Source organism: Dermacentor silvarum, chromosome 1, assembly GCF_013339745.2.
Source record: "Dermacentor silvarum isolate Dsil-2018 chromosome 1, BIME_Dsil_1.4, whole genome shotgun sequence".
Classification (NCBI taxonomy): domain Eukaryota; kingdom Metazoa; phylum Arthropoda; class Arachnida; order Ixodida; family Ixodidae; genus Dermacentor; species Dermacentor silvarum.
Window position 1 is genome coordinate 140,638,330 of NC_051154.1, and position 27,383 is coordinate 140,665,712.

Here is a 27,383-nt window from a genome sequence, read left to right on the forward strand (position 1 = left end):
TCGAGCGGCATCATGGTGGCATTGTATGGTAGCACTTCGAGGATTGTACAACAGTAAAGAAATACTTATTCCGCTATCTCCAATACACATGTAAACGCTCAACTTGTATTCATTATTATTATTATTATTATTATTTTGCTTCATTCAGGTAGGAGCTGAAGGCTGCCTTTTTCACACTATCGGGAAGAAACTCAATTTCCCTGAGACGACATCTGAGGAATAACAGCACCGTCCTTGTAACGGCCTTTCGTTCACGCATTCCCAGGAAGTCCACGCATTCCTCCCATTTGAATGGATCTCGGCTTCCCCAGATCCATAACTGGCAGATCCCATAATTTTAGTCCTTCTGCTGGATTGTTCAGAGAGGCAGAGATTTCTTCCGCGAAAGATTGAAATGCATATTCAAATAATTAACAAAAATTTACTATATAACTTTTAAAATAATTACTTTACGGCACATATTGCAGTTTACGAATTGTAGCCGGTGAGTTTGTCAGGCGTATCCACTTGGAATGAATTTCAGGAATGACACTAATTTTGTGATATGCGCCATCAAACTCGCCGTAAAAATGCACTGTTGGTCCACTGACTTATTTAACAAAACGCTATTTTATGCATTGAGGCACGAAAGTAACTGGAACGCCCATGTATTTCTTCCTGCACTTTGGGAAATATTATCTCACAACTGGCGTCATCCTGGAAATTAATTTTAAGTCGATGCGTCTTCCGAACTCCCCGATTACAATTCGTAAATTGCAATATGTGCCGTAATGTAGGTAATTAAGAAGCTAATTAGTCAATTTTAGTTAATAAGTTGAAAATGTGTATCGATTTCTCGCACTGGCAGATATTTGCAGAGGGTATAGGGCGACGGCTCTATGATTTAGATTCAGTGGAAGGAAATCAGACTTTATGGTATTTAATGATGTCTGTGATCTGAGAGCCACAATACAGGGAACCAATTACCGAGGAGACAATAACACAAATACCTAGGAGTATGGATTAAATAGGGGAAAAAATACGTAGAAAACATGAGCAAGTACTCAAAGCGAATGGCAAGAGAAACGCTGCCATAATGAAACGTAGATTGCTAGGTAGTGCGAGGCGTGTAGAAATCCTTAGATATGGAAATCCAGCATTGCCTTCAAAATCCGAAGTGTAATCTGGACTAGAGAATCATCAAAGGCTGTTGGAAGGTAAACTACATAGGTGCGCCCGGAAGGACTACAATTGAGGCAGTACAGGGAGACATACGCTAGGCGTATTTCGAAGTACTGGAGGCAAAAGCGGCTTCGAAAAACGACTGAGGAATTTGAAGGGATATAGATAGACAGCTAAGGTGTTTAGCCATATTAAAAAAAAAAGTGTCAACTCACAGTGGAGAAAAAGAAACAGGGTTATTGGCCAGTAACAAGGAACAGAATGTTAAACGTAAATTTGAAGAGGCAGAAACTGCACACTCGATATGCGCGATGGAAAAGTCAGCGATTGAAAAATCTAACAGCAAAAAATAAAGTCAAAACAGAATTTTACAGTAATTCAAAGATAAGTTCACGCTCACGTTCGAAGCCAGATCAGCAGGTATATGCGAACACATTGTTACAGGAGAAAATTTGCCGATGACGACTACACATGCGTAGCGTGTGGAGATGGCGCATAAACCATAAGGAATATTTTGGGATCATATCGCAAAGGTCAATAACGACTTATTTTCTGAAGCCCGAGTACTTGGGCTTTTATAGCGGGAAGGTTATTGTATCTGCGGTGAATACTAACAAACAGCTGGGAGTATATTGGCGGTGCAAAAGCAAGCAACATAACAGTAGATTTAGGGGCAATAAAATGTCGATCAGGTTCGATGATCTGTGAATAAGCGCTGAATAACGGTAAAATTAAAAAGTTTGGTGTCACCGTCCGAATTCCTGGAGTTAGAATGGTCTGTCATCTTATTTTGTGTTCAACATGAAAGCACTTTCTTGCTTCCTGGTGGTCCTTGACTATGTATACCTGTCAAAGGATCTGGTTCCTCTGTAGTGATTTATTCACACGGAGCCCGCGCTTGTACTTCAAGCGTGAGCCAACAAGTAACGGGAAGCTCCAGTTCAGCATAATGCACGTGCGGTCCATCATTTTCACGCGTCCCTGGCCACACGGGTTGAGTAGAGGAAGAACTGATGAAATGTGTGGGAGGGAGCGGGTCCCCAAAGCTGCCCACGGAAAGAGACCGCACTAACAGGCGAGAAAAGCAGGGCAGCAGCAGCAGGCGGCTCAATTTCAGCCGTATATCGGCCACGGGCCGTACGGCTTCCAGCCGTATCCAAAGCCGTACGGTCCGTAGCCAAATCCGTAGTACGGGAATGGCGTGTACGAAACGGTCTTCCAATACATGTAGCGAGGCGGCTTGGCTCGCGCCGGCCGGCTGTTGCTGCCTCTGCCTCTGCTTCTGCGGACGTTGCCGTTGCTGCTGGCGGTGCCGCCAGCCGCCGTAGTGAACCGGGGCACGTAGACGGGCCTCTTTCTGGCAGGAGCGGCCGGCGGCCTGCGCCGCCTGTCCGGCTGCGGTTCGGCGCCCAGGCTCGGCTTGGCCTGCATGCGCAGCTTGGACACCACCATGTCCGCCCAGATGCCGGTCTCCTCGGAGTCTGGCGGGCTGCCGATGTAGCTGACGCCGAAGTCATCACCGGGCCTTTTTCTTCCCGGGGCGCCGTTCCGTGGTGCCGAGCGACGTCGGCTCACCCCGGCGACCTCTGATGGGCTGCTCTCCGCTACGTGGAGGACACTCGTAGCGGTATAGCTGCTGCTCCGCAGGTTCCTCGTGACGCTGGCCGGAACCAATCGGGGGCCCGCGCTGACGGGGCCGTAGCTCGCCGCCATTGCCACTGTAGAGTGCAGCACAGCGATCCAAGCAGTGGCGGAAAACTGCACAAATTGGGACGAATCGCTGCGTTATGTGATTGCCGCTTGCACGCGCGATCCGCGTGTGACAGAAAATAGAAGACGCATTGGTCGAACTCCTCTGAATCCACTTAACGGAGTCGGCGCGTGGGGCGTCGATGCGTGTCAGTTTTTTGAGGTCGTTAAAAAAAAAAAAAAAAAAAAAAAAAAAAAAAAAAAAAAGGTGGTCTAACGCATTTCTCGGCTGAAGAAGAGGCCTCCCTGATTTAGAAACATAAATAGGCTCTGAAACGAATATTTACTTTCGGTTTTAAGGAAAAAAGAAATCAACGGGCTGAAAAAGACACCCGTAGAAGCTGCCCACGATCATCGTGCGGAACATTTCGTGGCAGCTATGAACGGCGTTGCTACGCGCGTCGGGTGTGCACGCATATGCGCGCGCCTCGGCTTTGCCGATACAGACTCAAACAGGAACTGTGGTACCCTGCATTTGTGGCACCGCAGGGCCGGTATTTCGTAGCGATGCCTTATGACTTATTCTATACTAGTCTTATCATCCACCGCTCACGGCCAGTTGATCCCGCTGATAACGCGAGCGGACCGTCGCTCTGACCACTGACAAAGCGCGATAAGCTCGAAAAGGCATTAGCACCGGAAAGGCATCGCTACAAAATACCGGCCCAGGAGGAACTTTTGAACTGCTACCGCGCACACAAGTTGCCGGCCGGCAGCTTCGCAGCGCTCCTGCGGCCACGCGGTTCCTCTCGCGCGCAGGAGCTATCCATCTCGCAAAACTCTTCGTTAACTTCTAAAGCAGTCGTGCCTGGTTACCCGGCTGCTCTACAAGTAATTGAAGTGACCACATGCGGGGCCGTGTTACGAACACTCAGTGAACTGACGCTGGCTGCCCTTTACCATAATACCACTCCCCTCTGCTGGCCTCCGTTAAGGTGCCAGCTGTCTTCTTCTTCTTCTTCCTGCTGCTGCTGCTGCTGCTGCTGCTGCTGCTGCTGCTGCTGCTGCTACTACTACTACTACTACTACTACTACTACTACTACTACTACTACTACTACGTATTCATATTACTACTGCTGCTGCTGCTGCTACTACTACTACTACTACCACTACTACCACTACTACTACCACTACTACTACCACTACTACTACCACTGCTGCTGCTGCTGCTGCTGGAATCATTTTTGCCTCATTCCTTAATTGGGGGCTCTGCAACCTGCCTGATCCACTCAGCGTTCACTCTCTCATTGTGTAACACATTTGGTGTGTGAGAAGTATAGCGCAAACTAAGGAAGTAAGTGGAGAGAGAGAGAGAGAAAGGAAAGAAAGGAGAAATTCAGGAAGGTTGGCTAGAAAGGACTCCACTTTGATACTCTGCGCAGTAGCAAAGCAGAACACCCTTAGTGCACCCTTTCATTAATTTGATAGTACTAAAAGGGTGTTTTGTGCGAAACATACACCTTGAAGAATTTAAGGGTGCTCGGAAACTTGAGAATTCCAAGCAAATAAAAAACCAAAAGTGTGGATTTCTCAGCGGTTTGCGTCAAGTCATTGTTCGAGCACGTCATATGGTCACAATAGGCTGTGGATGTCAGCCTGCTACTTCATGTACATGCCGTCCCCGGTGGTGAAGTGGAAATACAGCATTTTCTCCGATTTCCTACCCTCCCTTTTACTTTTAATTACTGGTTTCGCTTAAAATGTTGCAGCTCGGTGTTCTTTTATAGATCAGCTGCCAATCGTCAGCGAATCATAGCGCGTCAGCCAATCATAGTTCTTCAGGCGCGTTTTATTTTTCGTGTAGCAATGGGGCCGGCGCAATAATATGCGCAGTAAGTCTTGCGCTGTTTCTTGCAGTATCGGTTGGAATAAACATTCGCGGGTGCATGTGAAGCAGTCTACTGTACCGATAAGAACACAGCATTTATTGTGGAGGTGGCGCGCCTCGGTCGTAAAGTGGAAACACACTACTACTTTGCCCTCTTCTCTCCTTTCTGCCTTTAACATCTTACTACTTTAGCGTCGCTTAAACTGTTTAACCTTAGTGCTGATTCATAGATAAACTGAAACACTGAAGAGCGCGATGCCTCCAGTAATCACGGGTAAGAGCTGTTCCAGTATGGTGATCCGCAACTTCATATTGTAAAAGGTTTCTTCTGCTTTCCACATTTCCATTTGATAAAGACTAAACAGGCCACAAAGTTTAGTCGTTTTTCTGTAGAGATAACTGTTCATTGATTCTGGGGTATTACGACCGCGCGTTATTATAAAGCGAAACTGTTCCAAAGTTCTGAGGCTTTTGCGACGTAGTATTAGTGTGTGTCACCGATCAAACCAGTAATTACAAAACTTGATCGAATGTTGATATGCTTCACTGACATTTTAGAAATTCAGACGATACTGTTGCAGGCTTAAAACTGAACACGAGCGCAATGCAAAACAAAGCGCCGCGATACCCTTTCGTGAAATGCAGCAATACAAGTTATTCAGGATGAAATATTTAATAACAGAAGACGGCTACGCTCTGTCCACATCTACGAATGCCCTAATATTTCGTAAATTTTACACAGCGTATGCGACCATACAGAGATGAATTCATTAGAATTAACGAAGCTCGTGCAGCACCAAATTAAGACTAGGTATTCGCGAAAATAAAATGAATGAATGAATGAAACTGAAATACAAACAGACACGCGACAGCGACACCGTTGGAGTATGCCAACCTGCGAATGAAGCGGTTGCATATTCAGTAAATACAAGCAAGTTCCCCAATATAACCAACACCACAGCACAGTGCCAGGCGATTGAACATCTCGCGGCTCCTCTTACAGGTGCCATCACTGGTACCCTTAGTGCGAACACGAGAACCTACTATCCCACATACTAACCCCTTACCCTTATAATATGTGTCCGCATTTTTCATTACGCAACCTCCGAATTCAAGATGCGGATAACGTTAGGTAAGAAGTTTTTCAAAGGGAGTTGTCAAGTACATAATCCGGCGCGGCAACTTCAAAAAAAGGAACAGACCGCAGCGTCTACGTAAAATACTGACGACGGGACGAAGCTTACGTATGCAGTATGCATGTATGCTTGCGCCACATCACACACGCGGACTGTCTCCGTCAAGTTCTGGGTCGCGCTGAGGCAGGCCAAGTTTACTCTTGACCTTGACCACATTTTTACAGGCTCGCACGTCAGGCGCCACGCTCACTTCCAATTAGCGCAGGCCAAAGAGCGCCGCGCTTCAATTAGACCTAAATGAGAATGCGAGGGCATCGACTAAGACCGGTAACCAAAGCTCTGCGCTGTCAGATCACTGCATTTGTGATCTGATGGCGTCGTTTATTTCTGTGGCGTGATCGACGAGTACGGAATGCAGCTCTACTAGGCATACACGTTAACACTTATCTTTCTTTTCAAACGGTTCCGAAAATTAGCGGTAGCTGAAGCGTCGGCAGAGCGAAAACATGCAGATGGTAATTTATAAGCCGTAAGCATGTACAGCAAAATAGTTTTATTCAAACAACACAGCAAAGCAATCGCTTAATTGAAGGGGTATTACGTCCCAAGGTCACAGTCATGCAGCTGAGGGGCGCCATAAATGGGTGCGACAGATTATGTTTGATCCTCTGTGCGCTTCTTTTTGGCGCACCGAAATTTCATTAGACAGCCGTTTTCACATCGTTCCCCGATTGGAATGTGGCCGCCACGGTCACGAATCCAACCCACGACCTTGTGCTCAGCAGCGGAGCGTCGTATCCATGCACTAAGCCACCGCAACGGATAAAGCGAAAGTTTATTATGGCCTTCAGTACAAGTTCAACCTCGCAAGTACCAAGTTTATCTTCGAGTGTGAAGAGAGACCTGTCTTAGTCGGTGCTGTCGATAAATTTTAGATGGCGCTCGTCGTTCTTCAGTTTTCGTTATTTATCTACCTTACGTCGCTTCTGCTCTTGCATATGACACTTTTGAGCGTCAGGCATGCCACCGTAGAGTGAACTTAATTAATGAATTTTTGATAATTAGCTGATTATGCATTTCAATTTCTTGTGCAAGTAATATCCGCCTCTACGAGTAGACCAGCTCATGAACTAGAATTGTGCTATCTGCCACAGGCGATTTTACCTATAAAAATTTTGAAAGTGTTCGCTGAAACACCATATACAGGGTGTTTCAGCGAACACTTTCAAAATGTATTTAAGGTTGCCTGTGGCAGATAGCCCAATTCTAGTTACTGAGCTGGTCTACTCGAAGAGGCGGACATTATTTGAACAAAAAATTGAAATGCATAATCAACTTATCAACAAAAATTCACTAATTAAGTTTTTAACTAATTACCTGAGGGCCCATATTGCAATTTAGAAATTGTAGCCGTGGAGTTCACAAGGCGGATCCACTCGGAATGAATTCTCGTGATGACACCAGTTTGGAGATAATAATTACCGAACTTTGCGGAGAAATGCATTGGCGTTCCAGTTAATTTTGTGCTTCAATGCATAAAGCGACGTTTTGTAAAGCAACTAACTGGAACGCCAATGCATTTCTCCGCAAAGTTCGGGAATTAATATCTCGAAACTGGTGTCACCATGAGAATTCGTTCCAAGTGGATCCGCCTTCCGAACTCCACGGCTACAATTTGTAAATTTCAATATGGGCCATCAGGTAATTAGTTAAAAACTTAATTCGTAAATTTTTGTTAATTATTCGATTATGCATTTCAATTTCTTGTGCAAGTAATGTCCGCCTCTTCGAGTAGACCAGCTCATGAACTAGAATTGTGATATCCGCCACAGGCAACCTTTAAGAATTTATATATATATATATAATCATATCATAAGAAGTCAACAAACAATGACACCAAGGACAACATAGAGGAAATTACTTGTACTTACTAATTTAATTAAAGAAAGGATAAATTAAAGGAAATGAAAATAGATTAAAAAACAACTGTCCGCAGGTGGGGAACGAACCCACGTCTTCGCAATACGCGTGCGATGCTCTCACCATTGAGCTACCGCGGAACCGTTTTCCCATCCACTTTCTGGGGTATGTATGTTTTACAACTCGAACTATACCTGGGAGTGTTAGCCAGCGCCACCACTCACAGACCAATATATATATATATATATATATATATATATATATATATATATATATATATATATATATATATATAAATTGTAGAGCACTATAAAAAACTCCCGATACAGCTTTCTGTTGCTCAATGCGTGCAACATAAAAGTGTTTTTCCGAGCGTGACAGATGCTCCCGAATACACGCAAAGTGCCTCGAGCGGCCAGTCGCGCGACAATTTTGCGTGCATTCGCGGGTTTCTTTCACGCTCGGAAAAACACTTTTATGTTATACGCATTGAGCAACAGAAAGCTGTATCGGGAGTTTTTTTATAGTGCTCTACAATTTTTTCATTGACACTTTTCATCTAATTATAATAATTGAGAAGTTGATTAATTAATTATGACTAATTATCTAATTAGGCGGAATGCAAAAATAATCTGAGTATCTCTAAGCGACCGCAAGCAGCATTACCTTGGTTCTGTTGAGCTAGGTGGCATTTGCATATTTTTAAAGGTTGGCTAAAGTTACGTGGGACACCCTGTATATATATACATATATATATATATATATATATATATATATATATATATATATTGTACGTCTGTCCTCACCTCCAGCACCTCCACCACTTTATAAGAACGAGACCGACTAAGCTGTCAAGTGCTTTTTTTTTCTTCCAAAAAAGGGAACGCCCTCGCTCATGCGCGAAGAAGAACAGGGATGATGGCTATGTACATATGAAAATGACGAAGTACGTTAATAGTGCTTGCAATATATTGAAACTTGAATACCACTCTTTTCTAAACGTGAAAAGGCTGGATACCTCATCACGCGGCATCGCTCACACCTCTCCCTGTAGTTAATATGTCCTCGTTATTGCCATATTTACGTAAAGCAGTTTGCCAACGTCCTCGACCACCTCGACCTGGCGTCTTATGACCCACTACACTTCGGAAGTCACACGTCATTTTTTTTTCTATTCTCTCTCTTCTCTTTTTCGTATTTTCTTGCGGCAAATTCATTATGAGTCGGCGGTGTCCTGAACTTCTGCGGTGCGTCTCGTGCTAGAAAGGTCAGTCGCCGACCAATACCCAACGATCGGCTTCTCATGGGCAGCTGGCGCCTTGGCACGTTCGCTTAAATTCGGTGGGCCTTGAAAGTCGACTCAGCATTCGCCCACCTTCTCATCCCGACACACGTGGCAGTCGGGAGCAATTGCTGGACTGAGGCTTACGGCCGACCTTTGTCCATCTGCCGGCATGGGGCTGGCTGACGGCGAGCACTTCGGAGTGTGCTTTAGAAACCGAGCGTTTAGTCTACCAGCCTGCCATTTACACGGTGATTGGACAGTCCTTTCTCTCCATTCGGCCATAGGTGCTTGCGATAAACATGAGGAGCGCTATACCACGTGCTTCAAAAGGAGAAACCAACGTATTAAAGGCAGGGCAATAGAGGCAGTCTTTTTGCGGCAACGCAATAATAGCAACTGCGGACGTCAGCAAATGTTCTACCAGGTGTTTTCTGAGCACGAGGTCGCAGGATCGAATCCCGACCACGGCGGCCACATTTCGATGGGGGCGAAATGCGAAAACACCCGTGTACTTAGATTTAGGTGCACGTTAAAGAACCCCAGGTGGTCCAAATTTCCGGAGTTCCCCACTACGGCGTGCCTCATTATCAGATCGTGGTTTTGGCACGTTAAACCCCATAATTTAATTTTTTTTACCAGGTGTTTTTTTTTTAGCTGCACCAATGTTTTTAAATCACCTGTGGCAGATAGCGCAATTATACCCCTTGACTTAAATTACGCGATAAGGCGGTCATCACTCCTACGAGAAATGAAAATGCTTAATTGAATAATTAACATAATTATGCTAATTATTTATAACTTTTTGCTTTGTTACTTTACGGCACATATTTCAATTTACGAATCGTAGCCGGTGAGTTAGCAAGGCATATTTACTTGGAAAGAAATCCGAAGACTACACAAGTTTCGAGATACTAATTTTTTTATGTGCCCGACGAAATGCATTGGCGTTCCAGTTACTTTGTGCTTCCGTGCATAAAGCAGCGTTTTCTTAAAGGGGTGTGGAACAACAGTGCATTTTGATCGCAAGTTTGACGGCGCATATCTCAAAGCCGGTGCCATCCTCACAATTCGTTAGCCCAAGGGTTAGAATTGTGCTATCTGCCACATACAGGTTTTTAAAAAAATTTGGTGCAGCTAAAAAAAAAAGACACCTATATAATTGCTCAACATATAATTAATTAGTTAATTAGGCGTGATATATTGACTCCTTAATGATTTACGTTAGGGCCAATGCTTTCCTCTTTCGCACGTACAATATACATTGTATTGTTTGTTCCTTTATGATGTCCGCTTTGCTTGGACCTTGATTCTGCAGTATGTATTAAATAACATAAATAAATAAATGTTGTAATTGCGGAATTGAATCCCGTCAGTGCTCAATGCATGTGCACGTAGCAGTTATTACTTTCAAGATATCTCTCCCCGAACTTGCGCAGCAATGGTTTTCCAGTGAATATTTTCTAAAAAGCCTTTTTCCACATAATGTTGGAGAAAAACCAATGTATTTTGTGGTGTCGCACACTTAATTACTGGCGTCCACTGCTGCTATAGTAACGCATTACCAGAAAGAAAGAAAGATAAAGAAACAAGTAAACACATCTCTACTGCACTGTCTCTAAACATTATGGCTCTTCTCATTCGAAACACGTGGTACCGCTAGCTCCTATGAAGCTGCATAAGTTGCAGCGTATTCGGCATTATTCAAATGCACACGGTGACTGCACGGCGGAAGTGGCACCTCATGTACAGCCGCCGGCTTTAGGGAGACAGTCAATTTTGTACTATAAGATAACTGGCATAAAGCGTCCCCAGGCTGCGTATTTTGTGAAGAGGAAGAAAATGAACTGCTTTAGCTAGCACTTTGTATACACTCTATCCTACACCGCCACTTACGTCTGAAAGCAAACTACTTCCTTACCAGGAAGGATATGTTAGTACGAAAGATCTGCACGCAGCCGATCACCTTCATATTGCCGGTGACGTTCTGAGCCATAGGGGCTAAAGTCAGCGTGATGGCCACGCGGGCGAATACGTTTACACCGCAAAAACAGCGCTCTTGTAACAGCGTAACCTGCTTCTTTCCTGCTATCTCTCTCTCTCTCTTCGCGTATGAGCGCATTAAGTATGCTCGTCCTTTCTCTGCTTTCGGCTGCTTACGCGTTTCTGTTCGTGCGGCTAAGCACACCGGAAACTCGTTGCTAATCCACCAACATTTTTTTTTCTCTATACTTCCTTGACGCGTACTTACAATGAGCAAAATAAACATTACATTCTCTCGCCGCGTAGCACACTATAAATTTAGGGTCATTATTTATTAAGGATATTAGGGATCCCTATAGCTCACCCCCTTGCACTCATACGCAAGGGGGATACACATGCTATTACACCTTTATAGAAAGAGTAATTTGCAAAAGGGGTCGCAAGAGAGCGAATACATTTTCACAAAGGTGTTACAGTTAGCAACAGAACACTTTCACGGGAAGCAGCTTTTGCTAGATATGCAGCTCAAAGCAACTTTATAAATGTTTACCATATGCTAGCAACAACAAGACATGCTCTACGCTCCAAGTATATAGCAGAGGAAGCGGGGATCATGCGGAACCCCCTCGTGGCGTTCATTGGCCACGCACTTCTGCTACGGAGAACACTGTAAACTAAAGCCCGAACAGGTGTGAGTGTATCTGCCCCCTAGCGAAGTGCCATTTCAAAGCGCAATTCACTCCGATAAACTAGGGCACAAAATTACCGTTGCGCGCTGACTATAAAGCTTTTGACGACTACAATATCGCAATAAGTTTATTCCGTACGCAACTGTAATTTTACAGAAGAGCGACCAGCAAACAAGAGGCGCAAGAAAACATAAAACAAACTAATTGGAGCAAACATGGCTCGTCGATTTTGGTTTTTGGTCACTCTCTCTTTTCCTTTTCTTGCTGGTATTCATATTTGCGACAAGCACCAAGTGGGACAGAGAGAAATGTAGTAGCTGAGGTACAATTTCTACCTCCTTTTCTTCACAGAAACGGACTTATACGACAACAGAACAGAACCAAGTAGGCCATTTGGCTGCCTTATAACAGAGTTTGCTGCCTTATTTACAAATAGTAGTTCTTTTGACGTTGACTTAATTGCGTTGTTATGGACGACGTGCCTTGCACGCCTTTACGTGGTAAAAAGTGCTACGTACTTAGTTGTTACGGTAAAAATCTGCTGGTTCAACCCGATTTCTCTTCAAGTGAATGCATTGTTACATCGGCTTCATTGTTATGATATGTTATTAGTAGCTTGTAAAGTTGGCACTAACTTATATGCATCTTATTACACACAAACAAACGCTTCTAAGCCATAACTCACATAGAAGTCAATACCACTGCCTTGAGGACGTTCGGTACAGCATCACATATTACAGAGTTAGAACCCCACAACATGGAACATGACAATCGGCAAGCCAACAAATAGCAACACAACGGTTACATCGCAAGACACCAGAAGTGATTAAAGCGTGCTGCTGGGCTAGTTGGTTCGTGATTCAAGCTTAATAACAGCGCAAAAAAAATAACACGGAGAAGAAGGACAGGACAGGCGCCACCATGGGTGTGAGTACTTTATCAATATTTGTAGCCCTGCGTCAAACTGATATATAGATCCCCCTGACAATCTATGTGTTTGCGTTTTTTTTTTTTAAATTCCAGGGTTTTTACATGTCAAAACCACGACCTCATTATGAGGTACGCCGTAATGGATTAATTTTTACCGCCTGGGGCTCTTTAACGTAGCGTTTCTTTAACGAGCGTTTCTTGCATTCCACCCCCATCGGAATGCGGCCACCGCGGCCGTGATCGAACCTACTATCTCGGGCTCAGCAGCGCAACGCCAAAGCCACTGAGATACCATGCACGGCGGGTCTTTTGCGGTTGTGCATGGCGGGAAGTGTTCATTTAGCAGAGCGAAAAAGCGTCGCTCTCTTTATATATATACAGGGTGTCCCAGCTATCACGCAGCACGATTTAAAAAAAAGAGGAACGGCGTTACGCGAAGCAAACCTAGTGTGTGTTGTTTCCAGTGCAGTGGAGTAGCCGCCAGTACTTTTTTCGTTACTGATATTTAATTAGCTAATTGTAATTATATCTAACTCGATAAGTACTGTCCTAATTATCAAAGTGTCAATGAGAAAATGGTAGAGCAACATGAAAAACTCCCGATACAGCTTTCTGTTGCTCAATACGGGCTACATAAATGTGTTTTTCTGAACGTGAAAGAAGCCCGCGAATACACGCAAAGTGCCTCGAGCGGCCAGTCGTGCGGCAATTCTGCGTATATTCGCGGGCTTCTTTCACACTCGGAAAAACATATTTATGTAGCAGGTATTGAGCAACAGAAAGCTGTATTGGGAGTTTTTCATGTTGCTCTACAATTTTCTCATTGACACTTTGATAATTAGGGCAGTACGTCTCGAGTTAGATAATTACTTAGAGTTAATTATTTAAATCTCAGTAACGCAAAAATTACTGGCGGCTACTCCACTGTACTGGAAACAATACGCACTAGATTGGCTTCGCGTAACGCCGTTCCTCTTTTTTTAAATCGTGCTGCGTGATAGCTCGGACACCCATGTATATATAAAGAGAGAGAGAGCGCGACGCTTTTTCGCTCTGCTCTGCTTTCTTAACAAAACGTCGTTTTATGCACTGAAGCACACGAGTAACTGGAACGCCAATACATCTAGCCGCAAAGTTAGGGAATTAATATCTCGAAACTGGTGTCATCCTGAGTATTCGTTCCAAGTGGATCCGCCTTGCGAACTCCACGGCTACAATTTCTGAATTGCAATATGGACCATTCGGTAATTAGTTAGAGACTTAATTGATGAATTTTTGTTAATTAGTCGATTATGCATTTCAATTTTTCGAGCAAGTTATTTCCGCCTCTTCGGGTAGACATTGCACTAGAATTGTGCTATCTGCCACTGGCAACCTTTAAAAATTTTTGAAACTGTTAGCTGAAACACCCCGAATATTTGAGTGCAAGAATATTTTATTTGAAAAAATTTTCAGCTTAATCTTGCACTCATAAAAACGTAAATTGTTTCACAATGAAGTCATGTATACAACTGAACATCTTGCTGGTGTATAGCCAAACGTTATTGCCCATAGAGTCAAATGTCGCTGTAAGGAAAATGGTTGTACAAAATAATGAACGTAACTAACTATACCCTTTTCTCACTGACAACACAATTTTGAAGATTACGCGCGAGTTCACACTATCAAAATAAAAAAAATTAACTGTCAGAACGAAGTGTTACGATGCAGAATAAGTGAAGGATGAGCCAGCCGCATCACAAAACGCTTCGTGACTCCCGTCACAGAGTACGAGCTGCGTCGACAGTGGCGTTGCACAGGTATCCCGTCACCCTGCAGTTATGAAGAGCAATCGATGTTTGCTTAACTGGTTCTTTAGCATAGCACTCCGCACAGCCCATTCTGCTTTCTGACTACATTGTAATCCACGTATATGTGATATACTTAGCCGGGACGGACAGCTGCATAGACCATATACTTCTTCGGGAAGCGTTCGTCCCAACATTCCAGTGGTGTGCAGCTTAGCCTGCTGGAGAAACAAATGACGCCTCTCCACGGTCATCCAAAGCCTTAAAGATCCCAGAAGGCTTGTCCCGTTTGATGGATAATGCGCGCAGGAAGGCCGACAGCCCATACATTTCAGTGGTAGGCGCGAGCGGCTTTCCTTGATGACACCAGATACAGCGCACAGGCCTTCTGTTATGTTGGAGGTGTTGATACAGCCTTGTCAGATCGTGAGTGGAGCGGGAAATGGTTCGCATGTTGCTGAGCACTCCACGCTCGTGCGCGCTGGCCGCTGCTGAGACACAGCAAGGCCCTTGATGAAACGAGCAGTGAATATGGTCATCTTCTGAGATGACCATATTCACTCTAATATCGCCAACGCCGCACGGCCGTTATACAAGGCGTATGCCATATACAAGGTTCATTGCCATATATGCGGCGGCGATAAAAACAGTTCTTCGGCTCTTCCTCTCAACGAGCGTCAGACTACTCGGCGGCTGGCAGCCACTAGTACGAGATAGAGCGCCCTAATTAATATACAATCTAATGTTCAAATATGAATTCCAGCTGTGAAAAAAAAAACAATAAAGGCAAGGCGGCAAGAGCCCGGTGCGGTGAATGGGTATCTAATAAAGATAGACTACATTGTAAGACATGAATTCTGATGCGAGCCGTATATAATGGGCGCTTGAATGCTAATTAGGCGTTCCCTTTCGCACCGCTCACGATCGCGCGTGCATCAGCGCAGCCCGATCATGAAGCGATGCCCACTATTCGTGCCCGCACAGATAATGACCAGTTGTGTGTACGCATGGCTGCACGACCACGTTCAAAAATATACGCCACCGTGATCGCTCCACCATGGCGTGCACATGGTTTGGCGCCCCGCCGCAAGTTTGGGCATTATAGTTCTTGTTTGCGATGGGCCCAGCCTCAGCTATTGCTACAACTCACTCACGTCAGCTATAGTGGAATTGGCTTTTAGCGTAGAAAACTGCGATTTGCCGCGCGCAGTACGACGATTACTTGAGCAGCATGTGCCAAGGAAGAGAAGTGGCTCTTATCAGTGGCGTAGCCAGGGGGTGACACACCGAGCACGTCCCTCCCCTCCACGAAAAATATTTCTGGCTGTATACGCCACTGGTTCTTATGCTCTGTGTGTTTCTGTCGTTGCACAAATGGAGAAGACTGCCCGTAAACTTGCCTCTCTGCTTATGCTTCCTGCAAGTGTCATTTGTTCACTGCAATAAATAACATGAAGAGAGAGAAGAGAGAGAAAGCGAAGAGAGGAAAGAAATAACATGAAAGAAAACGTATAGGTGCCGTGGTGCAGTATATTTAGATCCCAACCGACAGATCGTGTGATTGTACTGAGAGCCGTTTTATACATATATATTTAAAGCTTCTCCCAACCAACAGATCGTGTAATTGTACAGAGAGCCGTTTTATAGTATATATATATATATATATATATATATATATATATATATATATATATATATATATATTTAAAACGGCTCTCAGTACAATCACATGATCTGTCGGTTGGGAGCTATAGGTCTTCTAAATATACTGCACCACGGCACCTATACGTTTTCTTGCATGTTATTTATTGCAGCGAACAAATGACACTTGCAGTGATATATATATATATATATATATATATATATATATATATATATATATATATATATATATATCACTGCATGCTTAGAAAAAGTATTCAATCTATTAGACTGGGAAGGCTTAGGAGTGAGGCTCAACGGCGAATATCTCAGCAACCTTCGGTTTGCAGATGACATTGTTCTATTCAGCAACAATGGGGACGAATTACAACAAATGATTCAGGAACTTAACCGAGAAAGTGTAAGAGTGCGGTTGAAGATTAATATATCTTCTTTCTGGGGTTTTACGTGCCAAAACCAGTTCTGACTATGAGACACGCCGTAGTGGAGGGCTCCGGATTAATTTTGGCCACCTGGGGTTCTTTAAAATATGCAGAAGACAATGCAGAAGAGAAAGATAATGTTCAATAGCCTGGCAAGGGAACAATAATTCAGAATCGCCAGTCAGCTTCTAGAATCTGTAGAGCAGTACGTTTATCTAGGTCAATTACTGAAAGGGGACCCTGATCATGAGAAGGAAATTTACAAAAGAATAAAACTGGGTTGGAGTGCATACGGCAGGCATTGCCAAATCCTGACAGGGAGCTTATCACTATCGTTGAAAAGAAAAGTGTACAATTATTGCATTCTACCGGTGCTAACATATGGGGCAGAAACTTGGAAGTTAACAAAGAAGCTGGGCAGAAAGTTAAGGCCAGCACAAATAGCAATGGAACGAAAAAAGCCGCAGTTTCGCCCGAAAGGCGAAGCATCAATTGCGATAGCAAATTAGGTAGTAAATCTACCTATAGTAAATCTAGTAGTAAATCTACCGATAGCAAATTAGGTAGCTAGTCTCCGACTTATACCAAGCTATTAATGACTCATCACAAGTAGACGCCATATTCATTGATTTTGCGAAGGCGTTTGACAAGGTAGCTCATAACCGTTTATTAATGAAACTTCGCTGTTTTAATATAAATAGTAGGACCACTAATTGGATTAGAAACTTCTTAACTAACCGGTACCAATTTGTAACTGCTAATGAATTTTCTTCTCCGCGATCCCTAGTTAAATCAGGGGTGCCGCAGGGCTCTGTATTGGGACCTATTTTATTCCTGCTTTACGTTAACGACATCAACAGTAACATTAAATCTACAGTTAGATTATTTGCAGATGATTGTGTATTTTATAGACGAATAACTAACCCTTCCGACGCTGACACTTTGCAATCTGACCTCGCGAAAATTACGGACTGGTGTCGAAAGCGGCAAATGGAAATAAATGTTTCAAAAACTAAGGCTATTGCTTTCACTAGAGCTTCTAACCTGCAGCTAACCGAATACTCGATGAACGGCATTGCTATTGCTCATGCTGACACAATAAAATACTTAGGAATTCATTTTTCTTCAAACGTTTCGTGGAATCAACACATCGATGCGATTACTAGCAGCGCGTGCAAAACACTTGGCTACATCAGGCGTAACCTTTACTCGGCAAACCAGTCCACTAAATTATTAGCGTATACGACACTGGTTCGTTCAAAAATGGAGTACGCGTCTTTTATTTGGAACCCGCATCAGTCGTACCTCATAAACAAGCTCGAGTCAGTCCAAAACAAAGCAGCCCGCTTCATTACGAAAAATTACTCACGAACGTCCAGCATCACCAACATTAAAAATTCTCTAAATCTTCCCTCTCTAGAAAATCGTAGACTCATAGCACTTCTTTCCCATTTTCACAGGCTTTATCACTGCAGGTCGTCTTTCAGCGCATGCCACATCAGGCCCGCACATCGTATCTTCCCGCGCCTTGATCATCCCTTTAAAGTGCAGCCCGCTCTGGCGCGCACTAACTTCTTAAGTCATTCGCCTCTCTTTCTCGCAATATATCACTGGAATAAGTTACCAAATGAAATAGTATCCATTATAAGTCATGATGAATTCCTAGCAAAACTAAAGGACTATTTAAAAGTACACCCATAGGCTTTTCTTGCGCAATCGTTCAAGGCGCCATTGTGGTCTAGGGTTTTTTTTTTTTTCTTTGCACTTCATTTTTTTTTTTTTGTCATCAACTTCTTTTGATGCTCCTTGCGCACTTGGCTTTGTTTTAGGTGAGCACCAAGTTCCTTGTACTGCTTAGTTTCTTATTCTTATTATTTTACATGTATTTATATATATTTTTTTATTGTTACATGCTGTATTTGCTGTTGTCTGTACCTGTTTTAACAAGGATTTTTCTTTTGAATTACTCATTCTAAGTAACCTTGATTTTGTGCTACACCCATTTTAATGGCTATAGGTGTCTTGAAAGTTTAGGATGTGTTCTTGTAACAGCTTTTACGGTTTCTCTTTTATCTTTCTTTCCATTTGTGTTCTTGTTTTTATTTTAACATGCATTACCTGTTTGAATGCGTCTACTGTTACTTAATGATTTATTATACCATCCCTATGTAATGCCCTACGGGCCTTTAGGGTACTTGAATAAAAAAAAAAGTAGAGAGCTATACGGAGAAAGGATAGTAGTTTTATCGGCTGTATAAACTTGGACGCATTCGCTTACTAACTGAATTAACAAGCATGGTGTCAGCGCGCACAAGCAAACATGAATAGATCACACTCGATAACCGCACACGACAGCTGTCAAAACGTTGGCGCGAGCAAGCGCGCCAGCAGCAGCGAGCGAAGGTTCGTGCGGTCTATCCCTTCAACGGAAACTGAGCGGCGAAAGCACAGCGCATACAAAGGTAGGAGCCGTGTTGCAGATCGTTTTCAAGATACGGTGCGCGCGACCGCCCGCCGCCGCGCAAAGTACAAGTACGCAGTCGCTCGCAGAGCATAAGCAGCATCCCCTCCCCTTCCGCGCTGCCTTCCCCCTTTCCTCCTTTCACGTGCGAGATTCCAGTTCCCCTTGCGCCCGGTCGCAAGATACGCATTTGGTGCCGCAGCACAACGTCGCCTCCCTCCCTCCCATCCCCCCACGGCCTTTCGCGCAACGGAAGACATGGCGTTTGCTCTCCGCCGTTCCTTCGCTCCCCGTGAAAGCACGCCTCCCTCTCGTGCTTTCACGCGCACATACAGCTGATCAGAGAGCAAACGAGGATAACCGATATTCTAATTGACATTAAGAGAAGAAAATGGAGCTGGGCAGGCATATGTAATAAGTGTTATTAGAGTTACAGAATGAGTTACAGAATGAGTGCCAAGAGAAGGGAAGCGCAGTCGAGGACGGCAGAAAACTAGGTGATGAAATTAGGAAATTTGCAGGTATAAATTGGAATCAGCTGGCACAAGACAGGGGTAACTGGAGATCGCAGGGAGAGGCCTTCGTCATGCAGTGGACATATATATATATATATAATGCAACAAGAGCATTTTGCAGGTAGACTTGATGAAGCGGTTAAACAAGCTGGCTCGTTGAAAACTGAACTAGCGCGAACCACACGATCGTCAACATCTTTTTTCACACACTGGCTGGCACAGAGCTGGTGCCGATGTGCTCCGGTACAATCACTACCCACGCAGAAAGGAGCCAACCTGGCGACTTAGGGGAATGACAGCACATGAGGGTCGTAGCACGGTTTCAGCTGAGTGACGTGAACTGTTTCACGCCCTCGGCAGCGGTGGTCGGAGGATGGCTCGAGCGGCTCGATGATGTAGTTGACGGGAGATGTTTGCTCTACTACTCGGTAGGGGCCGTGGTAATTCGAGAGAAGCTTGGTCGAAAGGCCGGGAGTAGTGGACGGGACCCAGAGCCAAACTAGCATTCCCGGGGAATAGTGGGCGCTAGATGCGGATTCGTCATGGCGAGATTTTTGGCGACATTGGTCTTGCGCGGTAAACGAGCGAGCCCAGTTGACGACACTCTTCAGCATAAGCAGCCGCTTCGGAAACGGGCGTGGCTTCAGAGACATCGGGTCGGTAGGGGAGAATGGTGTCCATGGAACATGATGACTCACGTCCATATAGAAGAAAGAAAGGAAAGAAGCCGGTGGTAGCTTGTGGCGCAGAGTTATAGGCGTACGTGACGAAGGGGAGCACCCGGCGGGTCCCAATTGGAGTGATCATCGGACACGTAAATCGCAAGCATATCTCCAAGGATACGGTTGAAACGTTCCGTCATGCCGTTTGTTTGAGGATGGTACGCAGAGGTGGTGCGGTGAACAATGCGGCATTCTTGGAGCAGTGCCTCAATAGCGTTTGACAGGAAGACGCGGCCACGATCGCTTGATAATTCACGGGGCGCACCATGTCGCAAAATGAGGCGGCGAAGAAGGAAGCGAGCGACGTCTATCGCGGTGGCAGCTGGCAGCGCAGATGTTTCAGCGTACCGTGTGAGATGGTCGACGGCAACAATGATCCACCGGTTGCCTGCAGCAGTGTTGGGGAGGGGACCGTAAAGATCAATGCCAACACGGTCAAATGGTCGTGTAGGGCACGGTAAAGATTGTAGAGGACCAGCGGTGCTATGAGGGGGCGTCTTGCGGCGTTGGCACGAAAGGCATGATCGCACGTACTGGCGAATGTATCGATACATGCCGCGCCAGTAATATTTCAGGCGTAGGCGGGAGTAGGTCTTGAATACGCCAGCGTGGCCGCATTGAGGATCGTCGTGGAAGGCGGTGCATATGTCCGAGCGCAGATGACGGTGGATAACAAGCAGCCACCTGCGGCCATCGGTTAGGTAATTTCGGCGGTACAACAAGCCTTCACGAACGACAAAATGATGCGCTTGACGACGAATGGTGCGTGAAACAGATTCAAGGGAACGGTGAGAGACAACGTCAAGCGGAGAAGCGATCCAGGGATCCTTGCGTTGCTCGGCCGGCATGTCGGTGATGCTGAGGGACGACGAATCGCAGGTGGAAGTTTGTAAGCAAAGTAGGTCAGAAGGCAGCGGAGAACGGGATAGGGCATCGGCGTCTGAATGTTTGCGTCCCGAGCGATAAATGACACGTATGTCATACTCTTGAAGGCGTAAAGCCCAACGTGCGAGGCGGCCAGTGGGGTCTTTCATAGGTGACAACCAGCATAAGGCATAGTGGTCAGTCACAACGTCAAACTGGCGTCCGTAAAGGTAAGTACGGAATTTCCTGATTGCCCAAATAATTGCCAAACATTCCTTTTCCGTTACAGAATAGTTCGACTCTGCCTTTGTTAGGGTACGGCTGGCATATGCAACGACATACTCGTCATAGCCGTCTTTGCGTTGGGCGAGGATAGCACCGAGACCGTGTGAATTTAAGTAGGCGCATTGGGATCGAAGTGCACTTCGATCCCAATGCGCCTACTTAAATTCACACGGACGTCCCCTCCAGTACTGCGCCATGGCGCACTACTGGAGGGGACGTAAGGAGCCGGCGGAGCGTCGTAAATGACTCGTCGCAATCGGGATTCCATGCCGAGAGGTCAGCGCTGCTGGCAAGTAGCTGAGTCAAGGGGGCGATAATGGAAGCGAAATTACGGATGAAACGCCGAAAATAAGCGCACAAGCCGATGAAGCTACGGAGCTCTTTAAGAGTGGTTGGCTTGGGAAACTCGGCAACGGCTCGCAGTTTGGCAGGGTCTGGTAGGATTCCCTCTTGTGAAACGACGTGGCCTAGAATCGTAAGCTGTCTGGCACCAAAATGGCATTTTTTCAAGTTTAATTGCAAACCAGCGGCCATGAGACACTCAAGAACTTGCTCGAGGCGATCGAGATGAGATTCAAAATTGGAAGAAAAGATAACTATTTCGTCTAAGTAGCAAAGACAGGTACGCCACTTAAGTCCCCGGAGGATAGTGTCCATCATCCTCTCGAAAGTCGCAGGCGCGTTACACAGGCCGAAGGGCATCACATTAAATTCGTATAACCCGTCAGGGGTCACAAAAGCCGTTTTTGGACGGTCCGCTTCAGCCATCGGCACTTGCCAGTATCCAGAGCGAAGATCCAGGGAAGAAAAAAATTCGGCATCTTGTAGACAACCGAGAGCATCGTCTATTCGTGGTAGAGGATAAACATCCTTACGTGTTATCTTGTTTAGTCGGCGGTAACCCACGCAAAATCTGATTGAGCCGTCCTTTTTCCGCACCAGTACGACCGGAGAAGCCCAAGGACTGTGTGACCGCTGGATCACGCCACGTTGCAGCATGTCATCGACTTGTTCACTGATGACGCTGCGTTCGGTTTGTGACACTCGGTAGGGACGCCGACGCAGTGGAGCATGGTGACCGGTGTCAATATGGTGAACAACCGCTGACGTGCGCCCCAAACAAGGCTGGCCGAGGTCGAAAGAGGTCCAAAAACGGTCAAGGAGTTGAACGAGCTGATTGCGCTGAGCTTGCGGGAGCGCGTTATCGACGCTGCGCAACAAGACGTCGTGGTCGGGTGAGGCGGGAGCGGCGGCAGAAGTGACGGCATCGATAGGCAGTGGTGTCGTATCGCAAGGCGCATCAAACGGAAAGATGGCATCAAAAGTGTCGAGACGCCAAACAGATTTGCCATGTAACAGAGTTGAAGGGCAGGGAAACGGATTGCACGCGTAAACTGCACTGGAATCATCATCAAGTGTGACGACTGCGAACGGTAGGGCAACGTTCCGGCGACGCGCACATTCCTCAGATGGTACAAAAAGTGCAGTTGAATTGGGGACAGCGTCACAGGTGACGGACACTAAGGCGACAGAGAAAGCAGGGATGACGACGTCAGCAGCGGCAACCACTTTAGCAGACGGGCGAGGGTCATCGACGGTTGCGGTACAGAACGGAGACAAGGCGAGTTGTGCACGAGCGCAGTCGACAACTGCATGATGCGCGGAAAGGAAGTCCCAGCCCAGGATAACGGCATGCGATGCATGGGAAAGGACCACAAATTCGACAACGTAGAGCGCATCTTGAATTAAAACACGAGCGGTGCAGGTGGCCAAAGGCTTGACGTGCAGCGAGCTCGCTGTGCGTAGCGAAATATCAAAAAGCGGAGTCGTCACTTTGTTCAGTTTGCGGCAGAGAATCTCACTAATCACACAAACAGCTGCTCCTGTGTCTACAAGAGCGTTCGTCGCGACACCGTCTATAAACACTACAATCTCGTTAGGCGGCGAAAGAAGAGGCCTTGCAAATTTCGACGACGGCGCAGTTCTTGCCTCAGGAACTGCGGCTGTTAGTTTTCCTCCTGGTCATGGTTGGAACGGCGAATCATGGGGGAAAGGGAGCGGCGGCGGGGAGAAGGAGATCGGCGTGAACTGAAGGCGGGGCGACGTGAATACGAGTCCGTGGCGTCAGATGTAAGACGGTGTGTAGCTTGTTGAGGGACATGGCTAAGGTTGGGAGCGCCATCACGAAAATAGAGTGCGCGGCGGCGACAGAAGCGTGCAACATGTCCCGGAATACCGCAAGCGTAGCTAGCACACTGGCCGGTTGTCCGGAGTGCGTCAGGGGTTTATAGGTGGTCTTGGATGCGAGAACGGTACGTAAACCGGCCGTACCGGACTTGACGGCGTGTAGAAGTTGGTGGCTGGGCTGGATGGGACTGGCGTCGGTTGGGCATGAGATCGTGTAAGGGCCTCAGCATAAGTTTGCGGCGCCGTAACTTGCGGCGGCGAAGCGGGGGACGGTAGGGCCTCGGCAACTTGCGTCTGGATAACCCAACGAAGCGACTGGTCCAGTGGGGGGAGAGGCTCAATGACCGATGCCACAAGAGAGAGCTGACGTGCAACTTCCTCACGTACGTATTGCTGAATTTGAGGCAGCAACGAGGTGTAATCAATACCAGCGCTGCTGGGAGCCAAAGCTGAAAGGTCAGCCGCTTGCATTCCAGGGCGACGTGTGGAGATGCGTTGTTAACGCAGCTCATCAAAACTTTGGCAAAGTTCAATAACTTGAGTAACACTCTGTGGGTTTTTGGCCAAGAGCATATGAAAGGTGTCATCGTCGATGCCTTTCATTATGTGTTTGATTCTGTCATGTTCCGACATGGACGCATTCACCCGCCTACAGAGGCCGATGACATCCTCAATGTAGCTTGTGAAGGTCTCACCAATTTGTTGAAATCGTCCGCGGAGGCTGTGTTCAGCGCGAAGCTTGCGCACCGTTGGCCGGCCGAAAAACGAAACGATGGTCTCCTTGAAAGCTGACCAGGTGGTAAAAGCAGCTTCATGGTTCTTGAACCACAGGTGGGCCACGCCGGTAAGATAAAAGATGGCGTGAGTCAGCTTGTCGCGGTCATCCCACTTGTTGTGTGCACTAACACGTTCATACTCGGCCAGCCACTCTTCCACGCACCTTCCACGAACGAGAAGAAAGGGAACCGAGGGGCCCAATTTTTATTAATCATATCATAAGAAGCCTACAAACAATGACACCCAGGGCAACAGAGGGGAAATTACTTGTATTTACTAATTGAATTAAAGAAATGATAAGTTAATGAAAATGGATGAAAAAACAACTGGCCACAGGTGGGGAACGAACCCACGTCTTCGCATTACGCGTGTGATACTCTCACAATTGAGTTACCGCGGCGCCGTGTTCCCATCCACTTTCTGGGGTATTCATGTCTTACAACTAGAACTAATCCTGGGAGTGTTAGCCAGCGCCACCACTCACAAACCTAGGTGGCGGATGTGAAACATCCTTTCTGCCGCAGGCGTCACGAGTACGTGATCTTTTTTTTTCATTTTAATTAATTTATAATTTCTTTAATTCAATTAGTAAGTACAAGTAATTTCCCCTATATTTCTCTTGGTGTTATTGTTTGTTGGCTTCTTAAGATATATATATATATATATATATATATATGTAGTAGTATCTTACGAGAAGACTGATAAAAAAATCAGGCAAGTTTGCACTCGTTCGCGCAAAGCTTAGGCTTCCCTTTCGCGACATTTCGCGTGACTAGGGCTGGCTGGACGCGTGGGCGCCTACGAGCGACAGCGCTGCTGGCATGCCACAAACGCAGGCAGGCTCACCAAGTTTGGCACAGTGCCAAGAACGCTGTCGCTTGCCGACGCCGAACGCTTTGGCGACATTTCGCGTGACTAGCGCTGGACGCGTCGGCGCCTACGAGCGACAGCGTTCCTGGCATGCCACAAACGCAGGCAGGCTAACCAAGGTTGGCACAGTGCAAAGAACGCTGCTGCTTGCCGACGCCGAACGCGTTGGAGGCTAGCCGCTCGATATCAATCGGCCAGCTTCGCTGTGTCTTGAGCTTTGCGCGGCCTAGTGCAAGCTTTCGCTTTTTTTAGGGGCGAAGCTCCTTAGGGCGTGGGTCTGTCCTTCCTCCGATGTAGTATGTAGCCACCTGTAGTTTTATGAAGTGTTCACTAGATGGCGTAAGTGTCGATCTTTCTATATATAAGTGTATATAATGTCACTAGATGGCGCTAGTTTTTCGTATAGTTGATGAGAAAACCTACAATGTAGTGCGAAGGGTTACCGCTAGGGGTGTTATAATAAAAGGTGCTCGCTCTTGGCGCGCTTTCTCTTTCGCTCGGAGTCGCCGGATGGAAGACAAGGCTGCGGAGCGGAGAGCGCGGAAGGCGGCGGCGGCGCGCGACAATGCAGTGCGACGGGTTACCGCTAGGGGGTGTTATAATAAAAGGTGCTCGCTCTTGGCGCGCTTTCTCTTTCGCTCGGAGTCGCAGGATGGAAGACAAGGCTGCGGAGCGGAAAACACGGAAGGCGGCGGCGGCGCGCGCAAACCAAGCATCTAAGAAGAAGCGTCTAAGAAATAAAACGTATTGTATATATACACACAGTTTCTCACGTGTTTACTTGATCATATACTGGGCGAATTACTCGGAGTATTCACGGTTTACCGATGATCCCTCCGGAGCTTCGCCCCATCATCATCATTCACCTCGTGGATATGCTGTGATTTTTTTTTCTCCTGGCTCAGCGCGCCGCGGAGAGAAGAGAGGCAGGGGTCGGGAAGGCAAGAAGCTGGCGAGGAGGAGACCGCGTGCGCATGCACGTAAGGTCCCTGTATTTCCCTGGAACATGCAGGGACCTTACGTGCACGCGGTCTCCTCCTCCTCCGGGCGCAGAGGACTTTCAACATGGCTCTGAGGCGGAAAAATATATATATATATAAAGAAGTGAAAGCGCGCGCTATCATCATCCAATCGGAGATACAGGAGAGAGAGAAGCGGCGTTGATCAAAGGGTGGCGGTACTTTTCTTATATAGGGACTTTAGTATAGAGAAGGACGCAGCGCTGCGCCTGCTGCCACCACCACAGCTGAGTAGAAAATGGCAGCGCCTTTCTCGCCCGCATCTAGAGAGCCGAGGATTGAGGCCGCAGCATCAAACGACGCTCGCACCTGTCATCCGGAGGCGTCAGCGGGCTTCTTTTTAATCTCGCCCGAGACGCTTCTTTGTAGTAAATCGAAGGAGACGGGCGCGAAGGCCACGCTTCTATTAATATCGCGCTTCAGTCGACATCATGGCAGTTGTCTTTCACGCCTCGAATAAAGTTAGCTTTGCGTTTCTCTTCGATGGACTTGAATGGCGGGCGTTTGCTTGCCGAGGCGGGTGATTAATTACAGAATCTGTCATATCGGCGAAATTCTTGTCAGTCATTTCCGGGAAGCGATTCCTCCATTTTACCTACAGAAAGACAGTAAAAAATAAAGAAAGAAAGTAAGTAAGAATGAAAAAAAAAGGAAAGACAGTAAGAAAGGAAGATGAAAGAAAGACAATAAGAAATAAAGTAGGAACGAAAGAAATAAAGATAGTAAGAAAGAGAGAAGGAAAGACAGTAAGAAAGATAGGAAAAAAGAAAGGAAGAAAGAAATAGAGACAGTAACAGAGAAAGATAGTAAGTAAGAAATAAAGAAGGAAAGAAAGTCACGTACATAGCGAGGCCGGAAATAATGCAGTGGTGCTGCACCGTTTTTGTCCACCGTTCGGGCACGCTGCGAATTATTTTTTTGTAATTACTAATATTGTCATGACTTGAATAGACACTCAAGAATCGCCCGTGGCACGTAAAGTAATTCCACCTGTGCGACTACAGGCCGTACGAACATATATACAGACGCAACTTTCAGGACAAATAACGACGACCAATTTTAAAATTAACAGTTATTCACCAATTAACTTTTCTTATCATTCTCACTTTAGTTTGTATCCATGACTGCATCCA

General features: G+C 46.1%; 1 protein-coding gene across 1 annotated transcript in view; it reads right to left on the bottom strand.

Annotated features, from left to right (window-relative positions):
• Positions 1 to 1,353: 1,353 nt before the first annotated feature.
• LOC119436146 (uncharacterized) overlaps positions 1,354 to 27,383 on the bottom strand; it is a 37,141-nt gene continuing 11,111 nt past the window's right edge. Inside the window, exon 2 of the mRNA XM_037702908.2 lies at positions 1,354 to 2,919. Coding sequence (XP_037558836.1) covers positions 2,275 to 2,919 — 645 coding nt within the window. The 3' untranslated portion in view covers positions 1,354 to 2,274. The remainder of the gene's footprint in view (positions 2,920 to 27,383) is intronic.